The sequence below is a fragment of the Cryptomeria japonica genome, chromosome 8, assembly GCF_030272615.1.
Source record: "Cryptomeria japonica chromosome 8, Sugi_1.0, whole genome shotgun sequence".
Classification (NCBI taxonomy): domain Eukaryota; kingdom Viridiplantae; phylum Streptophyta; class Pinopsida; order Cupressales; family Cupressaceae; genus Cryptomeria; species Cryptomeria japonica.
Genome location: NC_081412.1, coordinates 165,493,162 through 165,516,872, shown reverse-complemented (window position 1 = coordinate 165,516,872; position 23,711 = coordinate 165,493,162). Strand labels below are relative to the sequence as shown.

General features: G+C 37.8%; 2 protein-coding genes across 2 annotated transcripts; both read left to right on the top strand.

Annotated features, from left to right (window-relative positions):
- The first annotated feature begins 19,903 nt into the window (after positions 1-19,903).
- On the top strand, positions 19,904-20,878 carry LOC131047442 (LRR receptor-like serine/threonine-protein kinase EFR). Its single transcript, XM_057981329.2, has one exon. The coding sequence runs from the start codon at positions 19,904-19,906 to the stop codon at positions 20,876-20,878; it is 975 nt and encodes a 324-aa protein (XP_057837312.2).
- Positions 20,879-21,099: 221 nt separating this feature from the next.
- Positions 21,100-23,130, top strand: LOC131047445 (putative leucine-rich repeat receptor-like serine/threonine-protein kinase At2g24130). The gene is made up of 2 exons (XM_057981331.2): positions 21,100-22,442; positions 22,557-23,130. The coding sequence occupies exons 1-2, from the start codon at positions 21,110-21,112 to the stop codon at positions 23,009-23,011; spliced, it is 1,788 nt and encodes a 595-aa protein (XP_057837314.2). The 5' UTR covers positions 21,100-21,109; the 3' UTR covers positions 23,012-23,130.
- Positions 23,131-23,711: the final 581 nt, after the last annotated feature.

Here is a 23,711-nt window from a genome sequence, read left to right as displayed (position 1 = left end):
ACTTCCTTCTCAAGAATGATAGGAATGTCAAGTTTAGGTGTTCTAGGTTCACTTAAAGATAGGATCATATCTGTTTTCCATTTTTGATAAGATTTGAACAGATGATCACTTCGCGGAGGAAGAGATTGGAATTGTTTAGGCCAAAAGTAATCAATATGAATGCTAGAAGTTCTTTCAGCTGGTTTAAAGAGACTATGATTGACAGTAACAACTTCACCATTATGGGAAAATTTCAAACATTTATGAATAGGAGAAGCAATAGCTTTCATGGAAGATATCCAAGGATAGCCAAGCTTCACACGAAATTGTTCAGATGAAGGAATAATAGCAAAGTTCACATCAAGAGATTTGTTATGGACCTCAATGGGTAATGTAATAGAACCAATTGCAGGAGAAGAAAATGCATCAAATAATTTCACAATCACATCTGTTTTGTCATAGATCACTTGATTCAATTGCAAAGTAAAAAGAAATTCCTCAGTAATAATATTAACCATGCACGAAGGATCAATAAGCACTTCACAGCAAGGTGTATTCTTGACTTTTGCAACTATGTATAAAGGACCATCAGGTGCTCTGATAATTTCACTAGAATCAAATGTGATGGAAGGTTCTTTAGGGTTTTCTTGCTGCTCTACAAAGTTAATCACATTCGGAGTCATAGACACAAGACCATCAGATGATAAAGAGGAATCATTAGCCTCAATCGCATTAGAGGTATGGGAAGGTAATGGATCAGTAAAAATCTGAAGATTTTGGTTAGGAGGAGCTACAGATGTGTTGCCTTTATCATTCACTCCAGAAACAGAGATAGTATTATTATCAATCAAATCTTGAATTTTACCCTTTAAAGAAAAACATTTTTCAGTATCATGCCCAGGCTGACGATGAAAGCGACAAAAAGATTTGTTATCAAATTAAGGTGAAGTAATCTTTGCAGGATCAATTTGCCTTATAGGAGGAAGAGTAAGTACATTTTGTTCCAATAACTTATTCATAATACTATGCAATGATTCATTCAAAGGAGTATACTTTCTTTCTTTCTTGAAAAATTTAGAAATAGGAGGCACACCTGATGCTGCATTCACATTGTTGTTGGTGATGTTTTCATTGAATTTGATGGAATCTCTGTTCGGTTTAAACTTCCCAAATGGTTGTTGACTTCTATCACCCTTATCACTCGGAGCCATAGGATGTGACTGTTCCATTTGACTCACAGTCAGTTGATAATTGTGAAGAGTGGCACACAACTGTTGGAAAGAAGTAAACTCAGGAAACAGAAGTTTGTCTCGAATATCTTTTTGTAAATTAGAAATAAAGATTCTTTGAATATCATTGTCAGGTACTGGAAAAGAAATTTGAGCATACAAATGCTTATATCTACCATTGAAATCGGTCACTTTTTCTTTAACACCTTGTTTACAATGCATTAAATCAATCAAAGTAACTTTAGGACTTATATTATTTTGAAATTGTTGAATGAAAGCATTTGCAAGTTGTTCGAAAGAAGTAATAGAATAAGAAGGCAACGAGCAATACCATTGTAGGGCTTTATCTCTCAATGTTCTAGTAAACAGTTTTGCAAGCAACCTTTGGTCATAAGCAAAATCAGTACATATGGTTTGAAAAGTCTTAACATGTGTTAGAGGATCACCTTTACCATTATAAAGCTCCAAATGTGGGATTTCAACATGTTTAGGAGGGATAGCTCGAACAATGTCAAGAGAAAGTGGGCTTGCAACATCAAATGTGGGCACACTAAACTTAGATTGATTCATAGAGGCAATTTGTTGCTGTAAAGAAGAGACAGTTTGTGCAAGATTGTTAATGGTCGCTTCAGTCAAAGAATTCATATTAGGTGTGTTAGATTGAGATGGAGGTGTGGGCAAGTGTGAGGTAATGAGTCACAATTTCGTGGAAGTCCGTGCGTTGGAAAACGCGCTCTTATAAACAGGGGCCCGTTTTCAAAAAATGGGGGCCCGTTTGTGCTTCGGGCTCCCGAGCCAAAAGGTAACGGGGGTTCGAAGCAAAAAAAAATGGGCCCCCGTTTTGTTCTAAAACGAGGGCCCGCTTTTAAACAAAACGGGGGCTCGTTTTGTTTAAAAGCGGGCCCCCGTTTCTAAATGGCATTTTTCCTTTTTTTTCCACAAGCCGCCCTTGTTTGAAAACGGGGGCCCATTTTGTGGAAGTTGATTTCACAACCCGCCACTTGGCTCGGGATTAGGCCCGGGATAGCCCTGGGATGGCCACACCTGAGACATGGACCTGCAAATTCAAATCTCGATGAATGAAAGCACAAATATGAACTTCATAAATAGTTTACGCGCCTCTAATCAGAGAATTTTTATATGAAATTAAAACCCATTTCAGATTATACTATCTAGATTCTAAATATGTAAATTTATTTAAAAATTGATTATTTTAACTATTTTTCATTTAATTTATACTAAATCAGGTCCATAAATTTGAAATATTAACTAATTTTGTTAATTTTATAACTTTTTTATTTTAAAGAATTTTGGAAAAAAAATTATATGTCATCAATCTACACAAAATTCTTTTGTATTTAAAAAAAAAAAAAATCAAAAAATGTTAAGTTTACATCAAATTATGTGGGTCGTACACGTCAAATTTTTAAAAAGATAATTACGGCCATTAAAAAATTAATAAAAGTAAAAATATTAGAAAAAAAAATACAAAAAAATATACTCATCAATCTTCAGTGTGTTAAAAACCATTTCCCAAAACGGTTTGAGAAAATAATTTTAATTGTGTCAAAAAGTGTGGGTCATACACATGCATGGTATGGTCCTGAAACAGGCATTTTTAAAACATAGTTTTCAAAACTGCATTTAAAAAGTTATTTTTTATTATGTGGGTATTAAAATAAATTATATATTTGGAAAGTACACTTAGAGGGCTATCTTTTATATTACTAACTTTTTCCAAGATTCAATCTCTAAGTGTTTCAAAATTTAAGCTCAAATGAGACAAAATCTGAAAATCAGGGAAAACACTTCCACTTTTTGGCCAAAAAGTGGACTCATCTTCTTGCACTGACCCGTGTTATGTTATTGAAAGAAGGTAGAGAGTAAGGTGGTGGGACTCTATGATAATCAGTCATAGGGGAGGATTGGATAAGAGTAACACTACAAGGAGGAATGGAATGATTGAATGAATTGCCCCCTTGCGTCATGTTCATTTGTGGAGATGTAATAGGGAGACTCATTGAAGGAATGAATGAAGAAGTCGGATTAAATGAAGGAAGAGGGTTAATTGAAGAAGAGGGAGGATTGCCCCCATGACTAGTGATCACAGGGGGAATGTCTTGTATAGAAGTAGTCATTATGTTTGATGTAAAGGTAGGTATGCTAGCAATAGGAATTGTCAAAGGAATAGAATGATTGACTGGAGTGGGAGGTTGTGTATAACCTAAAGATTCGGCACAACTCTTTATAGGCATCACATTCGAATCCACAATGTGTGCAATACCACGCAAAATATCAATTCCATTCTTATCACTTTGAAGCATGCGTTTTAGACCCTCAATTAAAGGAAGAGCTTGACTATCGGGGTATTCATGAGACATCCATTGGTGAAAATCATCAAATTGATTATCCAATTTCGAAAGTTGTTCTACAGAAACCTCATGGAGAGCTTCTTCATCATTAGGAGGATTAGAGGAATTTCCCATGTCCTCATTAAAAAGACTACTCAAATTAGGTTCCATCTCCTCGGTAGTTAAACCTCAGAAAGACTTAATTCTACGGCTTCGTCTAACGGGAATGGTGTAAGTAGGGCTTATTGTTGTAAAACTCATGCACTAGAGAGGGAGAGGAGATTTTGAATTTAGAGGTAGCAATTTTCAGTAAAATCAGCCAATCTTCTAGATTTAAGCTGTTAAATGCAATCACGACAGTGTCCCGAAATTTCAAAAAAAATGTCCGGGACCATGGCGCTCGGAGTGCACACGGTCCTTGCAACTTTTTTCAAAATTTGCAGGGATGAAAGTTATGATGATTTTAAAGCTAATCTGAAAAAAATTGAGTGATTTTACGATCTGTAGACAGGCCAAATTAAAGTTGCAATCTCAAAATTGAACCCTACCAAGATTGTCGAAAAATACAAAATTTGAATTTTGAAAAAGAGAGGGAAACTAAAATTTTGAATTTTATGATTTTAGAGGGAATGTCAAAAGCAATGCAAGTTTTGAAATTCAAAAATTGACTCAATTTCACGCAAAATTCAATTTTGAAAGCGGAAATCAAAGTTGTTGTAATTAAGCATTTAATTTCAAAAGTCACAAATTGCAAGAATTTGAATAAAGCACTGAAATTTCGAATGAATGCAAACACACTTTTCAGATTTAGGACAGTAGGAACATAATTTTGACACAAAATTTCAATTTCAACAATTTTTGAATGATTAGAAGCCTTAAACAAAGCAATCACAAGACCAACTTTGATTGTAATTTTCAAAGTGTTAGATTTGATAAAATCGGCCAAAATTCTGGATTTTAGCAGAAAAATACAGTAAGATCTTGCTCCCGAAATTTTGAAAAAAATGTCGGGGACGATGGCGCTCGGAGTGCACACGGTCCTCGCAACTTTTTTCCAAATTTTTAGGGATGAAAGATATTGTGATTTTATTGCAGAATCCAAAGTTACAGCAAATTTGGAGATGTTTTGATCAGTGAAATTGTCGGACAAAGGTTGAATCAAGAGGGTTTCAAAAATTAGGGTTTTGACACTTAACCACTTAATTTTCAAAATTAAAGCACAAATATGAATTGATAATTTGCAATAGAAGGGTAGATCTGAAACAAGCATTAACAATTAAATATTTCACAAGTTCAATTTTCAAAAAGAAAATTTAGGGTTTTTATGCAATTAACCTCTAAAATTTTGCAAAAGATCAAACATGGAAATGTAATCAAGGAATCCAATTTTTTAGATCTAAGCATGAAAAATCAGAAAGGATGTTCACGTCGGGTTCACCAAAATGTAAAGCGGAAAATCGCAATCGAACCCTAGTTGCTCTCCCCTCTTCCAACTCCAAGGAGAGAGAAGGGAGGTTGCTAGGGTTGATGGTTTTCACTTAGGGGAGAGACTTTACATTCAAAAGAGGGGTTGCAACCCACAAGATCCAATCCCACACAATGCAAGATTGGATGCTAAATGTGTTTCAAGGGTTAAGACAGCAAGGCTACCCTCTTTTGTAAAGAATGTTGATAGAAGAATTAAGATAGGAATGCATAGAAAGTGATAAAGATTCGCTTATAAACTGAGTTAGGGATATAGGATGAAGCTGCGGACCTGGAATTAGTAGTAAAATGTCGATACGGCACTGTCCTACAAATTTGAGCAAAAGTTGACGGGACGATGGCGCCCGGCACCACGGTCCTCCGAAAAATCTGCGAAATGAAGGGGGATCTGTTCGTCTCTGCACAAGGATTCCAGATCTTCAATTTCAGCCGCATACCTGCAACCTACACACAGAAAAGAAAAGACGATTGAGGGGTTAGGGATTAGGGGTTTGCCTTTAGGTCAAACCCCGGTTTTGGAGTTAACCAAGAAATGAGAAATTGCTGTAAATGTAAATGTCTGTAATGTAAAACAAGTACTAATACCTTGTTGTAAGGATGTTTGTATCCTTATGTGCGAAGGTATAGATGTTGTTTTTTGTTGTATTGTTGTATGTAGCATGTAGTAAGTGATCTCCTCTTCAATGGTTGAATCCTTGTCTTGAATGCAACACTTAGCCTTGAATGGAGACTTGGAATGACCAATTGCTTGAAAGAATGCTTGAATGCTTGAATGCTTGAGTATAGTTTCCATGCTTTTTCCATCATATCGAATGAAAGAGGAAAATGTAGTTTATATACTTGCCAATTAGGGTTACAAGATTGATTTTCCCGACCTTAGGCCGACCAGGAAAGTTAATTTACAATTTGCAAACAAAGGGACCCGAGACCCCATAGGAGACCGGGCCCAAAATAGGCCCAGGGACCAGGGCGCTGGGCGCCATGGTCCTGGGGGACCAGGGCGCTGGGCGCCCTAGTCCTGAAGGACCAGGGCACTGGGCGCTCTGGTCCCACCTCCCGGGACAGCAGGGTGCAAAGGAGGTTCAGGCCAGGGTGCTAGAAAATGCAGTTTTTAGTGTCATAAACAGGTTTCGGGGTCTCCATTCAGGTTGCGTGTTGCGTCGCCATCGTGAAGACCAAAATGCAGTCGAAATTGCAAGTGTCACAATTTTAGGATGCTACAGGTGGTATTACCATTATATTATACCATGGCAGACATTAGTGTACAAATTATTTGACCAAAAATACAATAGTTATTCCTGGACAATATGACCAATATATAGCTTTATTTCACACAGAGATCTCCATGGTAACCATGTAAACCAATATGAACATTTTTCAAATATAACATGCAGTGCAATAAATCAATGAAGAATGAAATAGGATAGTGAGTAAACATTCAAAGCACTTTAATTTTATGTAAACTAGATTGTTGACAAAGATTCTTTGAACTGATGCTTTTCATTCAGGATACCAGAATATGTTCAACATAGTTTTTGAGTCAAGCTGATTGGCCTTATGTCAAGGTGATTGGCCTATATTTCATAAGTAATGGTTCACACATGAAAAGCAGATTCTTGTTTTTGTGGAAACATTATTTACATTGCAATATTAGCAATGCCACACAAAATGATAGAAGTTTTGAATGCCATTTGGAAGACTACTATTTAAGTGTATAGTTTTGCAAATGACAGTGTGAGTAGAGCATGATTGGATTGTATTGTATGTGATAATGGCTAGAAATCTGTAAACTATGAGATGTGCTTGCAAAGGTAATTATTTACTTGTCTGTAGCAGTTGTTGATTATTCATCAAGGCAGACAACATGGATGATGATATTGTTTTGGTTGAGTGTGAACTGCCCTATGACTGTAAACTCTCATAATGTGAATATTGTCATTGATTTGTGTTCAATGTAGTCTTGATAAGTTGTGTTATGGAGGTTGGGAAAGAGTTGTTGTATGATGGATTTTTCAGCAGAATAGTTGATTTTCTATTTGTTGTCATTTATGATGATGGTTTTGAGGTGGAGAGAATGTATGTAGTTGACATTTTCATCACATCTACTACAATGAGCAGTTTGCTCTTGAAGCGTTCCATAGTTGTCGGATTTGTAGTTACATTTGGGGCAAAATAGATGAAATGGATTTACTACTTTTATGATTACATCAACCTACAACATATGTTCAAATTTTAGTGGTGATAACAATTTCAAATCACAAAAACATTTTACATTTTCTTTCAATAGGGTTGTTTCTTTGAATTTTGATTTTCCAGTCCTAATGCAAATTACAAAATGGTAAAGAAAAAACCTATACACATTTCCAAAGAAGTATAGATTATAAGCAATTAAAGAAAAAGGCAAAATAATAAGCAATAAAATATTGGTCAAGGAGCTTACCATATATTGGGCTATTTGACAATTTGGGAGACTTGTTCCTTATGTGAACTCTTGCCTCTTTTTGCAATAAATAGTTTTCTTTTCTATTCCTTGTACAAGAGGGAATATTTTAGTATCCATAATAACTCAAATAAGTCAGAAAAGAAAATGAAACATGCTATTTGCTTATTAGTATTTAATGAACAAATGTTTCTTTTTTAATGTTCAAAATGCTGGGAAATATTTTTGAAAGTTTTGGGTACAAAAACTTAAATAAAATAGAAACATGTAACGTGGATAGAGCTTGTACAGCTGCATGGACATCAATGAATATTTTTTTATAAATGGTAGGGCATAAGATTGCATATTGTTTTTCTTAGTCTTTTGTAGGTTCTTGCAGCACCTACTTGCATAAGTGGGTTCAAAAGCTGATAAACAAGATGCTGATTTTATTTACAAAAATTACATACACATTTTATTTGAGCATATTAGTTCTTCTCCAATCCCTACTATGGACGACAACAATTAGCTTTGTGAGACCTCATTTATGTCTAGGAGCATAATTGAGATTGAAACATATTACTTTCATACAGTGGGACTGGATTTGAAATAACATTTAGTAGCTAGTTATAATATACAACAAAGGGTTTCAGCTGTTAAATATTAAATTGTAGGATAGTATTAATAATTTCATGTTAGTCCTGGATGGAATTTTACATCATAGTAGTTGCACATTAGTGTCACAAGTTAAAATTAACAACTACATTTTAGTTGTAGATGATGTCCATCATCACATGAGTGGCATTTTGGTATCTTAAATGCTTTGAGAGACTCAGTGTTGAAGATTTTCTAATAATCTATAATATATTTTTCCCTTGGTAACAACTACTTTGAGAGATTTGTAGTCTTTGACAAAGCTAAAATTAATAAGTCAAACAATTATTCTCTTCCACACTAAAAACTTAAAAAAATAAAAAATGTTAACTATATGTTTATTCTTTTTCTTTTGCAAAATCTACAAATCAAGTAAATATGTAAACATGCTTTTCACAAACAATAGAGACTAATCACTATGAATTAAAATATTGTTCAAAGAAAATTGACTATTGGCAAAGTAGGAGGTAATTCGAAACTAAGTTTCCTATGTCCATGAAAAAGTAGTTGAAGCAGAATGGTGAGTGTGCTTCCAACACCTGCTTATCTTCCTTTGATGCAACAGGGTAACTATATGCATAATCATATGCACCTGACTTCATTGGAAAGATGCTACATGGGTAGGTTTGGTTGGTGCCTACAAAGCTCGTTATAATATTGAGCAAGTGAAAAAAAGTGGCATTGCATCTTTTTCACTTGGATGTTCAAAATTTCGGATGCTATGTAATTATGTAAAAGATCTTTTTCATAATGGGAAAGTGGAGTGATGTGGCAAAGCTGAAAACACTAATGAAAGCTAGGAAGGTGAAAAAGCCTCCTCAGTGAAGCTCAATTCAAACATAATTAAATAATCACACAGAAGACAATAAAAGATTTATCTAATTTTATTGATTTGAAAACATGATTCTTTTTAGGAGTAATTGCCCTCTATTTAGGTTGCAGTTTACCAATCAAAATAAGAGGTTGGTAAAACTATGTACTGAACAAAATTGGTAGAACAAAACTTTGCTTCAAAATTATCTTCATTTTTTTGTTGTTACGGGAGCTAATTCTCCATTGTTAATTTTAGGATCAGACTGATAAATATAGATAGAAAAATCATAGAATCAAATCATTGAACACAAAGAACACCAAAATACCCTAGGAAAACCTCCCTCTTGGAGATGAAAAACCCAACAACTAAATCCAGATCTTTATTAGACAAATCAGTATGAGACTTTACAACTGTACTTCAACATTTGAAGTATTCAGAATAGCTGGGTAAGCACAGTAGCATAACACCATAAGAACTTATCTGGAACATAACTTGCAGATCAAGGAGAATATTTGTTGTCTTTCAAGTTCATTGACCCTAGAATGAAGTTGTTGTCATTAGGGATGACTTCATTGTCCTTAAGTATATCTTACTTGACCTTGGAATGATGTTTACTGACCTTAGGAGAAGGTTGTTGCTGATAGGAAAATAATTTGCTGATCATTTTTGTTGAATGAAGAGTGTATTCGCTAAGTGTATATGGATAAAATGACTAAGCCTTTGTATAAATATGTAACTTAGCCTCCCAATTCACTCTAGGTCAGCCCTTTCAACTTAGCACCAAAACATAGGGTCAAAATTACAAGATACATAAGATAGGGCCTACCCTATTCACAAGTTACAAGTTACATTCAATATAACTTACCTATGTGCTTCTTGTGCTTGAGCCCCTGTGGCCTCTTGCCTACCGACCATTGCATGGAGGTTTGAACCCACATGGTAGGCATTAAAGCCTATGCCTTGGCTACTCAGCCCCCTCTTGTACTTGTGTGCACCACGTCCTTCTAGGACATGCCTATTTTGGCTCCAAAAGGGACCTGTCGTACCAACAACATGCATCAACATACATGTACGAGAAAGCATACCATGCCAATTTGTCGCAGCGGCCGAACCCATGGTATGTGACGTGGAGTTGTTGTGGACTCGTCGATTTCAATCGTCGGGCCCTACATGAAATTATGTGGATATGCCAGAGGATGGCCACGACTCACTTAGTGGTTAGTACTGGTATTTTGTGCATAACATGCACATTAAAAACCAGAAAAAAAAACCATTGGGGACTGAAGAAACCTCGTTCGTACGGCATATCGGCGGGAAAAAGAGGGCACAAGCTTTAAAAAAACCATAAAATAAAAGAAAAACTGTCGGCGATTTAAGAAACCGCATTTAGACAACATATCGGTGGGAAAAAGAGGGAACCGCTGAAATGCCCATTTCACTGGGCAAAAGGAAATGGTAGCCATGCAGTCTGAAAATCAATGAAAGTGAATAACACGCCATGTTAGTCAAATTCATCGTTTCATGGGGCAAAAGGAAATGGTAGCCACGTAGTCTGCGAATCAATGAAAGCGACTAACACGCCATGTTAGTCGAATTTGTCATTTCGTGGTCCAAAAGGAAATGGCGGCCACATAGTCCGCAAATCAATGAAAGTGACTAACACGCCATGTTAGTCGAATTCATAGTTTCATGGGCCAAAAGGAAATGGCGACCATGCAATCTGTGAATTAGCGAATTAGACTAACATGGCGTGTTAGTCACTTTTGTCATTTTGTGAGGCCTAAGAAAAAGGTGGCCATGCAGCTTGCAAATTAGTGAAGACACATAACACGCCATGTTAGTCGCTTTCACCATTTCACAAGGCCACACAAAAAGGCAGCCATGCAGCCTATGAATTAGCGAAGCAACATAAGACGCCATGTTAGTCACTTTTGCCATTTCACAAGGCCAAAGAAAATGTTAGCCACGAAGTCCACCAAACAATGAAGGCGCATATTATGCCATGTTAGTCTAATTCGCCGTTTTGCAAGATGAAACAAAATGTCAACTAGGTTGTCCGTGAATCAGCAAAGATGCATAACATGCCATGTTAGTCTAATTTGTTGTTTCATGAGGTGAAAGAAAAAGGCGGACATGCAATCTGTGAATCAGCAAAGGTGCATAGCACACTATGTTAGACACTTTCATAGTTTTGCGAGGCCAAAGAAAATGTTGGCCATGCAGGCCATGAATTAACGAAGGTGCATAATATGCCATGTTATAGCCAGCAGAGACCTTTCGTAAGTGATCAACAACACAACTTAAAAATTTCACAAGTGATTGACAACGCAACTTAAAAATTTCATAAGTGATTGAAAATGCAACTTAAAAATTTCATAAGTGATAAACCTATTTTGAGCTCCAAATTCTCATTCAAGGATGAAAATTTGCGAGTCAGGGTCAACAGCAGAATTCGGGGAAAAAATTTGGTGGAAACTTGCAAGAAAGTATACAATCTCTCCCTCAACTTGATATCTGTATATGCCATTTACAAATTATATTAGGATCATGGTGTTCTTTTCTTAATTGGTGAGGCTTCATGAAAAGTGTTTTGTTTGTCAAGTAGGACCCAATACTTGAAAAGATAATTATAGCCAACCAAACTAAATACCATCATGCTACCCTCAACCCTATCTACCCTAAACAATGTTCCATCAATCTTGTATCCTATACCCTATACCTAGATGGGAGAGAGAGGGGACACATATATACAGGGGCATAGAGAGAGGTGCCTAAATAATTTTCCATCAATCTTCTCTCTCTCTCTCTCTCTCTCTCTCTCTCTCTCTCTCTCTCTCTCTCTACCTCTATCTCTCTATCTCACTCTCCTCCTCTGTCAAGTGTATCTCTTTCCCACTCTCTCCCTACCTCCCTCTCCCCCTTTCTCTTTTTCACTTAAGTCTCTCTCTCTCTCTCTCTCTCTCTCTCTCTCTCTCTCTCTCTATCTCTCTCTCTCTCTCTCTTTATCTTTGAATTCTCTCCCTCTCATCCTCTCTATCTCACTCTCCCCTTCTCTCAAGTGTATCTCTCTCTTATTATCTCCCTCTCTCCCTTTCTCATTACCTCTCTTTCTGACTCTCTCCCTCTCTTCATACCTCTCTCTCTAGTCTCTTTTACTCTCCTTCAATCCCTTCCTCCCTCTCACTTAGGACACCATACGACCCCTTAAGACACCATACAACCCCTAAAGACACCATATGGTGTCCTAAGGGGTCATAGGACAACATAATGACACCATATGACCCTTAGGAAGCAATATGACCCCTAACGACATCTAAGGGGTCATAGGACACTATATGATCCCTTCGTACACCATGGGACCTATAACGACACCAAATAGTATCCTAAGGGGTCATATAGCACCATATGACCCTTTAGGACACTATATGGTATTGTTATGGGTCATATGGTGTCCCGAGGGGTCATATGGCATCCTATGACCCCTTAGGACACCATATGGTGTCGTTATGGGTTGTATGGTGTCTTAAGGGGTCATATGGTGTCCTAAGGGGTCTTAGGACACCATACAACTCATAACGACACCATTTGGAGTCCCAATGGGTCATATGGTGTCGTAAGGGGTCATAGGAGACCATATGACCCTAATGACACATAAGGAGTCATATGGTGTTTGAAGGGGTCACAAAATACCATATCAACCCTTAAGACACCATACGAACCATAACGACACCATATGGTGTCCTAAGGGGTCATATGGTCTCCTAAGAGGTCATAGAACACCATATGACCCCTTAGTACACCACACGACCCATAAGGACACCATATAATGACACCAAATGGTGTCCTAAGGGGTCATAGAACACCATATGACCTCTTAGGACACTATATGACCTATAACAACACCATATGGAGTCCTAAGGGTTCACAAGATACCATATGACCCTTTAGGACACCATACGACCCCTAACGACACCATGTGGTGTCCTAAGGGGTCATATGGTATCCTATGAACCCTTAGGACACCATATGGAGTCCTAGGGGTTCATAGGATACCATATGATCCTTTAGAACATCATACGACCCCTAATGACACCACGTGGTGTCCTAAGGGGTCATATGGTATCCATATGACCCCTTAGGACACCATATGACACATAACAACACCATTTGGTGTCCTAAGGGGTCGTAAGACACCATCTGACCCCTTAGGACACAATATGACCCCTAACAATACCTAAGGGGTTATATGGTGTATTAAGGGATCATAGAACACCATATGACCCCTTAGGACACAACACGACCAATAACGACACCATATGGTGTCCTAAGGAGTCATATGGTGTCCTAAGGGGTCGTAGAACACCATATGACCCCTTAGAATACCATATGGTCTCTATCTTTTTACCTCTCTCCCTCCCAACCCCCTTCTCCCTCTCACCCTCTATCTATATCTCTCACTCCCCCTCCCTTAGGTGTCTCTCTCTTTCTCTCATTATCTCCCTCTCTCTCTCTCTCTATCTCTCTCCATCTCTCTCTCCATCTCTCCCTACCCCTCTGATAGGGAGGCAACCCAATTTTCCATCAATTTGGTTTCTTTGATTGTGTGCTTCTATCCCTTTCTGAGTTTCAAGTCTACCCCTCTAGACCTCTAAGGGCTTCCCTACCATTTGTTTTCTTATCTCTCCTTCCTCAAGCTCACAAAGTAAGCTTGTTCACCAAATCCTTGCAGGGGTTTAGGACACACACACACATTCGCTCTCTTTTTGCAAAACCACCCATCTTGTTTGGCTTAGCAAACTTTTCTCTATGGTTACACAATGTCTCATTTTCAGGCTTGTAGCCTTCTAGATCTTTTCCCAGTTCTCAGCAGTTTCCTTCCCCTGCAAGTTATCTCCTTCAAATTACTAATACCTAGTCAGACTATCACCAAGCTCGCATAGGCTTAGTATGTAGAAATGGCGATTGCCATTTCCTGGTTTCTCTCAAATGAAAACCTACTATACATTTTTGGCTCTGCTTGACAATCTCCAAAGATCTTGTGGAGTTTCAAGTCAAAGCCATTTGATTAGCACAAACAGGGAACAAAAACTGAAAAAGGAAAGCTTTATTTACAGATCCCAAATTTATTCACGGGTTCAAACCAACAACTCACAGAATAGAGAAATGAAACAATTACATCAACAACATACGTGAAACGAACATAAGTGAAACTCTAATTGAAAACCAAAAAATGGACTTCTCTATTGCATTCTAGAAAACAAAAAGTGTTCTCTGAGGCAATCGAAAAACAACGATAAATGATCCACGATCAAAGATCCATGATTATCCATTTTTTTTCTTACAGATGCCCGTTGGGTCTTTTTATACATACATCCTCTATTTGGAAATCCTCCCATTGGATGAGATAAATCTCATTACCAACGGTCTCCATTTGCAACTGCACCAGCGGTTTGAAATTTAATCGTCTGATCTTCCTTGATCTCTTTTTGTGCTCCACCATGTGGCACCCCCTAATTAGCTCCGGGGTCCCTATCTTGCCACCTTAGCACGACCTCACTAACTACCCAAAAAGAATCTCTCTTGTCGGGGCCCACCTTGGTTGCCAAGTCGTGGAGGATAACCTTCGTGCATCTCAGCATAGTGGTATAGCGACAATCGTTCGATCATCCTGGACTTGCTCACCTATTAACTCACTTGAGCTTCTCTCTTGCCCGGTCCCACCACTTGGTCGCCAAGTCGTAGGAATAACTTTTGTGCATCTCTCCATTGTGGTATAGCAACCATCGTAGGATCATCCGTGATCAACGTCTGAATATAGGTCAAGTTAATCATCAAGGAAACTTGAAACTACTCCTTCTGATACCCAATAACAATACTCCAAGAATTGATGACTTATCGGGTCATCGGAGTAAGATTTTCCAATCGGGGGTAGGTCTTGCCAATAAGAGAAAATTTTAAAAAACTTCAACTAAACAACCATAGAAATAGACTAGAGCCAGTCCTTATGTATTTACATGACCACTGGAAGGTCTCACAAGCCAGAATTGGTTAAGGGTATTTCAACTCTAAGGTGCTCCTGCACCATACTCCCCCTAAAACAAATAATTCAAGTGACTGCGTATGACAGCAAGGAAAGATCAATTCCCAACTTAATAAAGTCTAATTCAGGGACCCAGGTCACTTTGGAATCAAGTTTATGCATCCACTTGACCAAATGTTCCATGTAGACTTGTTGTCTAGTCTTCTTGAGAATGTGGGAATCCGACAATTTCTCAGCCTAAGGCATGGAAGGAGAAAGTAATGGCAGGTCGACAAATGATTGTTGAACATCTGAAACTCGTGCATCCTCCTTGGGAAGTTGTCCCTTGCAGAGAACCAAATCTGTGACATGAGTCCTTTTTTTTCCTAGTTTTACCCTATTTGCTCCTATGGCAATAGAATTTGTAGCAAATCGTGTTAGTCCTTGTGGTGGCCACCAAATGTCTTTCCTTACCGAATGGTCCTTGTAGTTTTCTAGTGTCGATCTAGGGTTCCTTTGTTTCCCTGACCAATCAGTATCAATTGCGGCAGGTGCAGCGATATCTTTATTTATTGTAAATTTAGATTTATTTTGGTTGATTGGGAGGCCCCTTGGAACCCTAGCCGCATCCTTGCGGATTTGATTCAGAGTAATCGAGATCGAATTTACTCCCATAGCGCAGGATTGCATAGATGAAAGGGCTTCAAATCTGTTTGTTGAACCCACCTTGTTTGGGTGAACTTTTGCAGAGCCATTATTATTCCTCTTCAAAAGAGGGCACGGGCTTTAAAAAAAAGCCATATAAAAAAAACCGACGACTAAAGAAACCACATTCGTATGGCATACCGGCAGGAAAACGAGGGCGCGGGCTTTAAAAAAAAGCCATAAAATAAAATAAAAATTGTCGGCGATTTAAGAAACTGCATTGAGACGTGAGATGACATACCGGTGGGAAAAAGAGGGCACCGCTTTCAAAAATGAAATGCCCGTTTCACGGGGCAAAAGGAAATGGTGGCCATGCAGTCCACAAATTAGCGAAAGTTTATAACACACCATGTTAGTCAAATTTGTCATTTTGCAGGGCAAAAGGAAATGGCAGCCACGTAGTCCGTGAATCAACGAAAGCGACTAACATGCCATGTTAGTCGAATTCATCATTTCGTGGTCCAAAAGGAAATGGTAGCCACACACTCTGCGAATCAGTGAAAGCGACTAACACACCATGTTAGTCGAATTCATCGTTTCATGGGCCAAAAGGAATTGGTGGCCACGCAGTCCACGAATTAGCAAATTAGACTAACATGGCATGTTAGTCGCTTTTGTCATTTTGTGAGGCCTAAGAAAAAGGCAGCCACGCAACCTACGAATCAGTGAAGCTACATAACATGCCATGTTAATCGCTTTCACCATTTCACAAGGCCATACAAAAAGGTGGCCATGCAGCCTATGAATTAGAGAAGCAACATAAGACGCCATGTTAGTTGCTTTCATCATTTCGTAAGGCCAAATAAAATGTTGACCACGCAGTCCGCGAAACAACGAAGGCGCATATTATGCCATGTTAGTATAATTTGTCATTTCGCGAGATGAAACAAAATGTCATCCAGGTCGTTTGTGAATCAACAAAGACACATAACAGGCCATGTTAGTCTAATTTGCAGAACACGCATAACACACAGAACGCACATAAGACGCATAACACACCATGTTAGTCCTTGTGGTCGCCACCAATTGTCCTTCCTTACCGAATGGTCCTTGTAGTTTTCCAGTGTCGATCTAGGGTTCCTTTGTTTCTCGACCAATCAGTATCTACTGCGGCAGATGCAGAGATATCTTTATTTATTGTTGTATCGAACCCTAGTTGCACTCCCCTCTTCCAACTCCGAGGAGAGAGAAGGGAGGTTCGCTAGGATTCGATGGTTTTCACTTAGGGGAGAGACTTTACATTCAAAAGAGGGGTTGAAACTCATAAGATCCAATCCCACATAATGCAAGATTGGATGCTAAATGAATTTCAAGGGTCAAGACAGCAAGGCTACCCTCTTTTGTAAAGAATATTGATAAAGGAATTAAGCTAGGAATGCATAGAAAGTGACAAAGATTCGCTTATAAACTGAGTTCGGATTATAGGATGAAGCTGCGGACCTGGAATTAGCAGTAAAATGTCGATCCGGCGCTGTCCTGCAAATTTGAGCAAAAGTTGTCAGGAAGATGGCGCCCGGCGCCACGGTCCTCCGAAAAATCCGCAAAATGAAGGGGGATCTATTCGTCTCTGCACAAGGATTCCAGATCTTCAATTTCAGTCGCGTACCTGTAACCTACACACAGAAAAGCGAAGACGATTGGGGGGTTAGGGATTAGGGGTTTGCCTTTAGGTCAAACCCCGGTTTTGGAATTAACCAAGAAATGAGCGACTGCTGTAAATGTAAATGACTGTAATGTAAAACAAGTACTAATACCTTGTTTTACGGATGTTTGTATCCTTATGTGCGAAGGTTTAGATGTTGTTGTTTGTTGTATTGTTGTATGTTGTAGCATGTAGTAAGTGATCTCCTCTTCAATGGTTGAATCCTTGTCTTGAATGCAACACTTAGCCTTGAATGGAGACTTGAAATGATCAATTGCTTGAATGCTTGAATGCTTGAGTATAGTTTCCACGCTTTTTCCGTCATGTATGTGTTATATGTTCAAATGAGAGAGAAAAATGTAGTTTATATACTTGTCAATTAGGGCTGATAGACTGATTTTCCCGACCTTAGGCCGACCAGGAAATGTAATTTCCAAATTGCAAACAAAAAGACCCGCAATCTCCTTAGGAGACCAGGCCCAAAATAGGACCCAGGGACCAGGGCGCTGGGTGCCATGGTCCTGGGGACCAGGGCGCTGGGTGCCCTGGTCCTGAGGGACCTAGGCACTGGGCGCTCTGGTCCCACCTCCCGGGACAGCAGGGTGCAAGGAGGTTCAGGCCAGGGTACTTGAAAAATGCAGTTTTTGGTGTCGTAATCAGGTTTCGGGGTCTCCATTCAGGTTGTGTGTTGCGTCGCCATCGTGAAGACCGAAATGCAGTCGAAATTGCAAGTGTCGCAATTTTAGGACGCTACAATTGTAAATTTAGATTTATTTTGCCTGATTGGGGGGCCCCTTGGAACCCTAGCTGCATCCTTGCAGATTTGATTCAGAGTAATTGGGATCGAATTTACTCTTGTAGCGTAGGATTTTATAGATGAAAGGGCTTCAAATATGTTCATTGAACCCACCTTGTTTTTTTTAGCATTCTGTAAAAATGAATTAGCTTGCCTTGGGGATTTCCTCTTTGTCCCATGGATTCTTTTTGGGTGAAGGACGGAATTCGCAGCTGGATGCGAATTCCTAATCGCTGGTTTCTGTTTACCACTTTTCGTGGTTTGGGCAAACTTTTGCAGAGCCATTATTATTCTTGTTTTTTCCTTCCTTTCATATACTTACACATATATACATTATGCATATTTGTACATTCACGTATACATGTCTCAATTAAGTAATTAAACAATGAAGATGTTTTTTTATTGCTTAAGTAGGGAAAGGGTCTTGATCCCTAACAAAGAAAGACAACAAAAAATAAAACTAAGCAACAATTGAACAACAACTAACACCACACAGTAAGAAGCGATAAAAAAATCAAATAGTCATAATTAAACAATGAAGATGCTAATAATAGTAGCCATAATAATATTAATAATATTGACAAATGATATTGCCACAACAAATTGTGGATTAAGAAAATACGTTAATAACACAAGTAAACCCAACCATAGCTTAGACCAATGTTTGATGACCAAGGTGAACTTAGACCACCTATCACATACTTCATGGCACACAAGGGATTCTTACAAAGTTTGACCAAGTCAACTCATTCCAACATGAATCACCATCCATCTTGGTTTAACAATTGTAGTTAGACCATTTAGATAACCATCTCATTGTATTAATATCAAACATTAATGGCATTGATTATTTCCAAGGAAAACTCATGTGATAAAAAATCATATACATATTTCTTCAAACATAGCATACCAAATTAATACAAAGACATTTTTCTAATTTATTTTCCTAAACCTTTGAGAAAGAAAAATAAACTTAAGAAATATCTAATAATCTTATGAAAAAAGAACATGACATAAAAAAGAACATGACATACTTCTATATAATTTTTTTATAGGTAAATTAAATATTTTAAAAATGTAGAAATAAAATGAATATAAGTGAAATAATTAGATAAATATTAATTACAATAATAGTGTGAGGTTGATAATACCACTTGAGCTTATAAACTTACCTTAAGTTGTTTCTCACTCCTCTCACGTTGTTGTGATTGAGATTAATAAACTTCGCTGGAACTTTCTCTATGGACTCAATTGATTTGAGCTAGTGAGCTAACTAATCTTCTCGGACAATAATTTTTTAATAATGCAGTCAATTGACTTGGTATACCGTGGTATACGCTAGCATTGTCATTGTCATTCATTGCACACTCGTGGAAAATAGCTCACTTTTGGAAAATGTATTGACTTGACTTGACTTGGTATAGCGTGTTTTCCAAACTAAAATAGGAGGCCAAAAAAATCGGGAGACTTCTCAATTTTCATCCCAGATCAACGGATGGTCTTTTCTTCTCCTCTACTTTCAACTGCAGCGAACAATTAGCGACAGATTATGCACCGAATAATTAGCGCCGGATTATTACATCCTAATGATGCTAAAGCGATAGAACTTCTCATAATGTCAAAATCCTAAAGCGATAGAAAATTACAACCGGTACCCACGCGCTCCGCGTATTTTATTTATATGAGAACTACTTATCACAAATTTCACAGTGAACCCAACCATCATACTTCCTCTGCTACTCTAACAATGAAGATGATGATGATGCTTCCTCTGCTACTCTTTCTCTCTCTCTCTCTGCTGCCTCCTCACATGGCAGAGTCTTCCAATCATTCTGATGAAGAAGCTCTCATGGCTTTCAAAGCTGCTATCTCTCTCGATCCATATAATTCCTTACTCCATTGGAATCCCAATCACACCTTCTGTAATTGGACTGGCATTATCTGCTCTTCTCGTCGACAGCGTGTGGTTTCCTTGAATCTCACTGGTATGGGATTACTTGGCCCCATCTCTCCCTTTCTCGGAAATCTTTCCTTCCTCAGAGTACTTGCTCTCAAAAATAATAGCTTTCACGGCCATATTCCATATCAGCTTGGAAGGCTATTTCGCTTGAGATGGCTTCAGTTGTCTTCTAACAATTTAAGTGGAAGCATTCCACCTGAATTTAGTCTCCTTTCAAATTTAGAAACCATGGTATTACGAACAAACAACTTGACAGGTAATATCCCACCTTTCTTGGGAAACATGTCCTTTCTAAAGAACCTTGAATTGTCAGAAAATACACTCCAAGGTGGTATTCCTGCTGAGCTAGGTATGCTTCGTCAGCTAAACTGGCTTAATCTTGGCATCAACAACTTGATAGGTTCGATCTCCATTGCCCTTTCAAATTGCACCCGTCTCCAAACTTTGGAGCTCTATAATAACAACTTAAACGGCCCAATTCCATGGGAGTTTGGAAGGCTGTCAGAGTTGCAAAAAGTGCTCTTGTGGCAAAATCAACTCAGTGGAGAAATACCCCGCTCGGTGGGGAATTGGACTCAGCTGGAAGTGCTGGAATTGGAGATCAACCAACTGAGCGGCACATTGCCCCTGGAAATTGGTAAAATGAAGCAACTGAGACTGTTAAGTTTGTGGGGAAATCATTTTGTGAGTAGAAGCAGAGGTCTGCCTATTCTAACAGTGTTAACTAATTGCTCCAGCTTGAAAAAACTTGCTTTGGAATATAATCATCTCACTGGCGTCTTGCCCACTTCAGTTGGTCGCCTTTCAAATTCACTCTCTTTTTAACTTTTGGACTCAAATGAAATTGGGGGAAACATACCAAATGAGATTGGTAACCTAACAAACCTGGCAACATTAGGGCTAAGTACAAACCGATTCAATGGGACCATTCCATCTGCACTTGGCAAACTTCCAAATCTGGAAAGATTATTTCTAGATGCAAACAATTTACAGGGAAGAATTCCAGAAAGTTTTGGACAATCAATAAGGCTTGGATTGTTGTCACTCAGTGAGAATATGCTTTCAGGCCAAATTCCAGATAGTCTAGGCGAGCTTCCACAATTAAGAGACCTTTTTCTTTATCGCAATCAACTATCAGGCAAAATACCTGCCAGTTTAGGGAAATGTAAGACATTGGAGACGGTGGACTTTTCCCACAACAAACTAACAGGAAACATACCTCCTGAAGTTGCAGGTCTTCAAAATCTCCAGTTTTATTTCAATGTTTCCAGCAATTTCTTGCAAGGTTCTATTTTGGAAATGAGTAAAATGGTTATGGTTTTAGCTATAGATCTTTCTCAAAACAATTTCTCGGGTGTCATTCCTAGTGCACTAGCAAGCTGCAAGGGTTTGGAATATCTAAATCTTTCTTGGAATGCATTTGAGGGGCCAATCCCTGCATCACTAGCAGATCTGCAAAGTCTGCAGTACATGGATCTTTCTCGCAATAATTTGTCAGGTATGATACCGGTGACTTTCAAAAAGATGAAAATGCTTCAACATCTCAATCTCTCTTCAAACAAGTTGACTGGAGAGGTCCCAAAGGAAGGAGCTTTCGCAACACTCGATGCCTCAGAAGTTATGGGAAATCTTGGCCTCTGTGGTGGATGGATAAACTTGCCACCGTGCTCTCATTCCAATCACAAACAGCCATCAGTCTCCAAAAAGGTGATTATTCCTGTCATAGTAGGCATTGCAATTTTGATCATGTCTCTTCTATTGGTAGCATTTTCTTATATATTATGTAGACATTCCAGTACCCCTGCTCTCAATGTATGGCCTCCAAAAGTTTCATGTGAAGAACTTGTAGATGCAACTGGTGGGTTTAGTGACGAAAATCTTTTAGGAATTGGTAGTTTTGGGTCAGTTTATAAAGGAATTCTAAAGAATGGTACAAATATTGCTGTTAAAGTTCTCAAGTTGCAAGATCAACATGCTCACCAAAGTTTTAGCAGAGAATGCAATGCATTAAAGAGAGTTCGACATCGCAATGTAATAAAAATAATTTCAGCATGCTCCAATCTTGATTTCAAAGCCTTAATTCTTCCATTCATGTCAAATGGAAGTTTAGAGAGATGGTTGTATCATTCAGAAGGCGGTAGATGCAGATTAAATTTGAGTGATCGAATAAGGATAGCAATGGAGATAGCAGAAGGAATGACATATCTTCACCATTATTGCTTTGTTCAAGTGATTCACTGCGACCTCAAGCCCAATAATGTCCTATTAGGAGATGACATGACTTCATACATAGCAGATTTTGGCCTTTCCAATATTATTTTCGGCAATTCTGTGGATTCTTTGACTTCTACAAATGCACTTACAGGATCTGTTGGCTACATTGCACCAGGTATATATGTCTCATTATTTCATTATGCATTTTTCTGGTTTTCTTTATCTTATACATCATCAAATTCTTCAAATGACTTAAGAGTCTTTGATCCTTGTTTATTTGTTATTATAGAATATGGAATAGGTGGAAAGCTTACTACAAAAGGAGATGTATATAGTTATGGAATTTTAATTCTAGAGTTGTTGACAAGGAGGAGACCAACAGATGATATGTTCACCGAAGGAATCAATCTACAAAAATGGATAGAAATGCATTTTCCAAATAGAATCTCAGATGTGGTGGATAATTGTTTGCTTATAGATGCTCATGAATCAGGGACATCAATGGTAATAGAATGCCTTACTCAATTTATGCAAATTGGGCTCTTTTGCACAAGGGAGTCACCTCAAGAGCGCCCTGATATGACTGAGATAGTTGAGAGATTAAATACAATCAGAAGTGCATTTCTTGGTACACCTAAAACTCCTCAATTACCAATAGACATCTCACCTTTTCTTGACAATACAAGAGGTATAAATATGGCTGGTTCAAGGAACAATGAAGGTTCATCTACATCTACTTCCTAGGTCCACATAAATATTGTTGTTTTGTTTGCTAGTCAACTAGATAATAATAATGTCCATGTATTATATTTTGTAGTTCATTCTATATAGTGAGGAGATGAAATAATGTTTAGATTGTGATATTGATAATGTATAGAATATTGTGACATTATTTATGATATATTTGAAATTGTGAGCAAAAAGGAGATGTGCATGTTGTTTATTTTCAGTTATATCAATCATACAAATTAATTTTTTTATAATATTAGTTGTATTTTATTTTTTATTGAGAAGATATTATAATGGTAAATTTTGTATATCTATGACATTTTTTATATGGCTATTTTTAGAGAATGCTTTAATACATGTATATATTGTAAAATGACACAATCTAGTGTAAAGTTTGGGCTTGATCATTTACCTCTTACCTTATTCTAATTTTGAGATAATAAAAAAGATTATTACTTTTTGATCATTAATGAATAAATTAGGTACAAAATCCACATTACTCTTGATTCCCCAAATTGAATTTCGTATTTATTTATATTTAACTTCTAAAAATAACCTTTCAATATATCGTTTTCCAACTTTTATTAACTTTAATTATGATTTACTACTTAAATAAATACAAATTAGATACTCTTATCCAAATCATCATCTTACATCTAAGATTCTGCCCTTTAGTCACTAAACAACTTCATGCTAACATTTTTCATTTTAAAAA

Coding starts and splice junctions, on each gene's coding strand:
- LOC131047445 (XM_057981331.2), top strand. CDS start 21,110: ATGCTTTCAGGCCAAATTCCAGATAGTCTAGGCGAGCTTCCACAATTA. Junction 22,443..22,556: donor TGTTGGCTACATTGCACCAG/GTATATATGTCT, acceptor TTGTTATTATAG/AATATGGAATAGGTGGAAAG.
- LOC131047442 (XM_057981329.2), top strand. CDS start 19,904: ATGGCAGAGTCTTCCAATCATTCTGATGAAGAAGCTCTCATGGCTTTC.